The sequence below is a fragment of the Micromesistius poutassou genome (assembly GCF_964030765.1).
Source record: "Micromesistius poutassou genome assembly, contig: SCAFFOLD_1181, whole genome shotgun sequence".
Classification (NCBI taxonomy): domain Eukaryota; kingdom Metazoa; phylum Chordata; class Actinopteri; order Gadiformes; family Gadidae; genus Micromesistius; species Micromesistius poutassou.
In genome coordinates, this window is record NW_028178162.1 from 1 (window position 1) to 3,381 (window position 3,381).

General features: G+C 59.4%; 1 protein-coding gene across 1 annotated transcript; it reads left to right on the forward strand.

Annotated features, from left to right (window-relative positions):
• Positions 1 to 6: 6 nt before the first annotated feature.
• LOC311374717 (uncharacterized protein) lies at positions 7 to 2,901 on the forward strand. Its single transcript, XM_084490508.1, is given in 2 exon segments — positions 7 to 791; positions 793 to 2,901. Coding segments are annotated over 2 exon segments (1,455 nt in total). The 5' UTR covers positions 7 to 11; the 3' UTR covers positions 1,468 to 2,901.
• The last annotated feature ends 480 nt before the right edge of the window (positions 2,902 to 3,381 follow it).

The window sequence follows — 3,381 nt, forward strand, 5'->3', positions numbered from 1 at the left end:
TGACGCCCGCCATGCGGGGCCAGATAGCCACGCCCCCGGCGCGCAAGCTCCCACGCCGACCGATGGCGGCGGAGACGGGGGTGGGAGGAGGAGGAGGAGGAGGAGGAGGAGGAGGAGGAGGAGGAGGAGGAGGAGGAGGAGGAGGAGACGGGGGGGTGGGCGGGCGGAGAGGCCCCGCCCTCAACCTGGAGATCCTCAACAACCTCATCAACAACGTGGGCGACGCCGTGGGCCACGCCCACGTCGCCGTCACCGCCGTCACCGCCTCCGCCGCCGCCGGCCGCTCCTCGCTGCCCTCCTGCTCCTCGTCCTCCTCCGCCTCCTCGTCCGCCTCCCCCTCCTCCCCCTCCTCCTCCCCCTCCTCCCCCTCCCCGTCTGGCTCCTCCCCCTCGTCGGGCGCCAAGAGCATCGGCAGCAGCCTGTCAGCGGAGCCGCACCTCCTGCTGCTCAACAACCTCAAGCCCCTCAACACCTCCTCCTCCACCTCCTCCTCCTCCAAGCCCCTCAACACCTCCTCCTCCACCTCCTCCTCCACCAAGCCCCTCAACACCTCCTCCTCCCTCTCCTCCTCCACCAAGCCCCTCAACACCTCCTCCTCCCTCTCCTCCTCCTCCACCTCCTCCCCGCTCAACAACAGAAACAACAACGGCGAGCAGCCGCCGCCCGTCCCCGCGCGGGCCCCCCGCGTGGCCACCCCGCCCTACCCCTACCCCCACCCCCAGCTCCACCCCCACCCCCACCCCCACCCCCAGCCCACCGCCGTGCGGCGGGTGGACGTGCGTCCGCCGGCCGCCGCCGCCCGCCCTCCGGACCTTCGCCCCCCGCCCCGCCCTCCCCCTCAAGCCCCTACTTCCCCTCCGCCAGACCGCCCAGCCCCAGGCCCCGCCCACCACCACCCCGCCCCCTCCCCCGCCGCCGCCGCCGCCGCCCCCCCACAGGAGGACGTCCTCCGCCACCTCGTCCTCCTCGCCGTCGTCCCGCCGGGCGCCGCCGCCGCCGCCGCCGTACCCGCCGGCCTCGCCCGCCTTCACGCGGCTCTCCGGAGCCAGCTCCGGCCGCGGGTCGCCGCGGAAACCGCCGGCGCTGCACCGCTCCAAGTCGGACCTCAGCGACCGCTACTCGCGCGGCGCCGCCGACGTGGAGCGCTTCTTCAACCACTGCGGGCTGGAGCGCGGCGAGGTGGAGGCGCTGGGCGGCCGCGAGCGCTTCGGCCGCGCCAGCTCCGACATCGTGTCCGTGTCCAAGCTGCGCAGCGTCAGCACGCCTAGCTCCGAGTGCGGCGGCGGCGAGGGCGAGGGGGGCGAGGGGGGTGAGGGCAGGGGGGAGGAGGGAGAGGGGGAGGGGCCGGGCGTGGAGAGGGCGCCGTACGGGATCTCGGTGATCGAGAGGAACGCCCGCGTCATCAAGTGGCTGTACGGCATCCGCCAGGCCCGGGACGCCACGCCGCACGCCGTCTCCAATGTGTAGACGGGGAGGGAGGGGGGGAGGGGAGGGAGGGAGGGAGGGAGGGGGGAGAGGGGTGAGGACCAAAGACATGGATCCGTGGATCCACGAGAGACTGGCTGGACCGGATCAGAGATCGGAGACCGGATCAGAGACCGGACCGGACTAGAGACCGGAGACCGGAGTCCCGACCGTAACAGAGAACCGGACCGGACCGGACCGGACCGGAGCGGACCGTCTGCTCCGTTCAAACCAATCGTATTTATTGAGGAGCCTGAGAGACTCCGAGGGCCCCCGGTCTCCTGGGGATATAATATATACACAGGGTTCATATGTATATATATATATATATATATATATATATATATCCACACAGCTATATTTTTGTCTTTGTATACGTGGGTCGGGCAGAGCGGCGGTGCGTGACATCACGGCCAACGAGGCAGGCCATTGGCCGAGGATGGACACTTTTTTTCGCCTCCGGACGGCTACTCTGTTAGGACAAAAAAGGACACTTTTTTTTTTTTACATTTTACTAGACGTATACGAGTATTGAAGTACAACAGCAATAATAGACTGATGAGGATGAGGATGATGATGATGATGATGATGATGATGATGATGAAGTAGTAGTAGTAGTACTTTTTGTAGTCCCTGATGTCATGGTACTGTGTGTGTGTGTGTGTGTGTGTGTGTGTAGGGGTATATGTGTGTGTGTATGTGTGTGTGTGTTTGTGTGCATGAAAGTAAAAGAGAAATTCACAGCTAAGCTATAAACAATGCATGAAGACAACACAACTCGCCATTTTTACATAGAGAGACAATATACTGTGAAAACACACGCACGCACGCACGCACACACACGCACACACACGCAGAGTCGTGGGGTCACATGGCTGTGAGACTGTTGTACAAACCTCTGTCCGCATGCAAACCAAGAGTTTGTTGGTTTACGCACACACTCACATTTTCATCTCGACAAAGAGTAGCACAGTAGCAACGAATCACTGCCTAACACACACACACACACACACACACACACACACACACACACGCACACACAGAGAGAGAGTTTGGGGTGATTCCTGGGCAGGGTTGGATGAGAATAGGCGATCACATGACCAGCAGGTCACATGACCTGGTCCATGAGGTGTGTGTGTGTGCGTGTGCGTGTGCGTGTGTGTGTGTGTGTGTCGGCGTGTGTGTGACCAAGGAGGCGGCGCTTCCAGAGCACGTCTCAGGAACGCTCTCGAAGTCCACCTCCTATTTATTCTGAAGCAATAAAGTGTGTTGTTTTGTTCTGAACACAACGGTATGGTTGTTGTTGTTGTTGTTGTTGTTGTGTGTGCAGAAGTGGCTCTCGTTGTTCTTCTCTGTCTCCTGTGGACAAAAACGGCCCCAAAGTGTAAACGGCGGCACTGACGGAACTGGAAACTGGAATTTTTGCGAACACAATAAAGGCACCAGTCACAGCTTTGTGGGGATCCGTCCAACTTTATTGACACACCATCTTTGTGCAAAACAAAAAGAATGCTAAGGGGAATGACGACAAGAAATGTGTTTAATATTTAAAAAAACTCATACAATAATAATAAGACAAATACGTACGGAAGAGCATCGGGGGCCACAGGTGAAGTTATTTTGAGTTTAAAGTCGGAATTCTGAGTTTAAAGTCGGAATTCTGACTTTAATCAAAATAACCCTGTGTGGTCCTTATCCTCTATTCCGTACGGGCCAGGTGGGGTTTTGGTTGGACTGACGGAGCATGGGAGCTGCACGTTCCCGGGATTGGGCACGTGGGCAAACAAGTAAACAGGAAACAGGAAATGAGACTCAATTATTGTACTTCCTGTTGCCGTATAAAAGCATGGCCCAGAGGAAAACGTTCACCGTGTACGCTGCGACTCGAGTAGAAACGATAACATTGCAATTATCTGG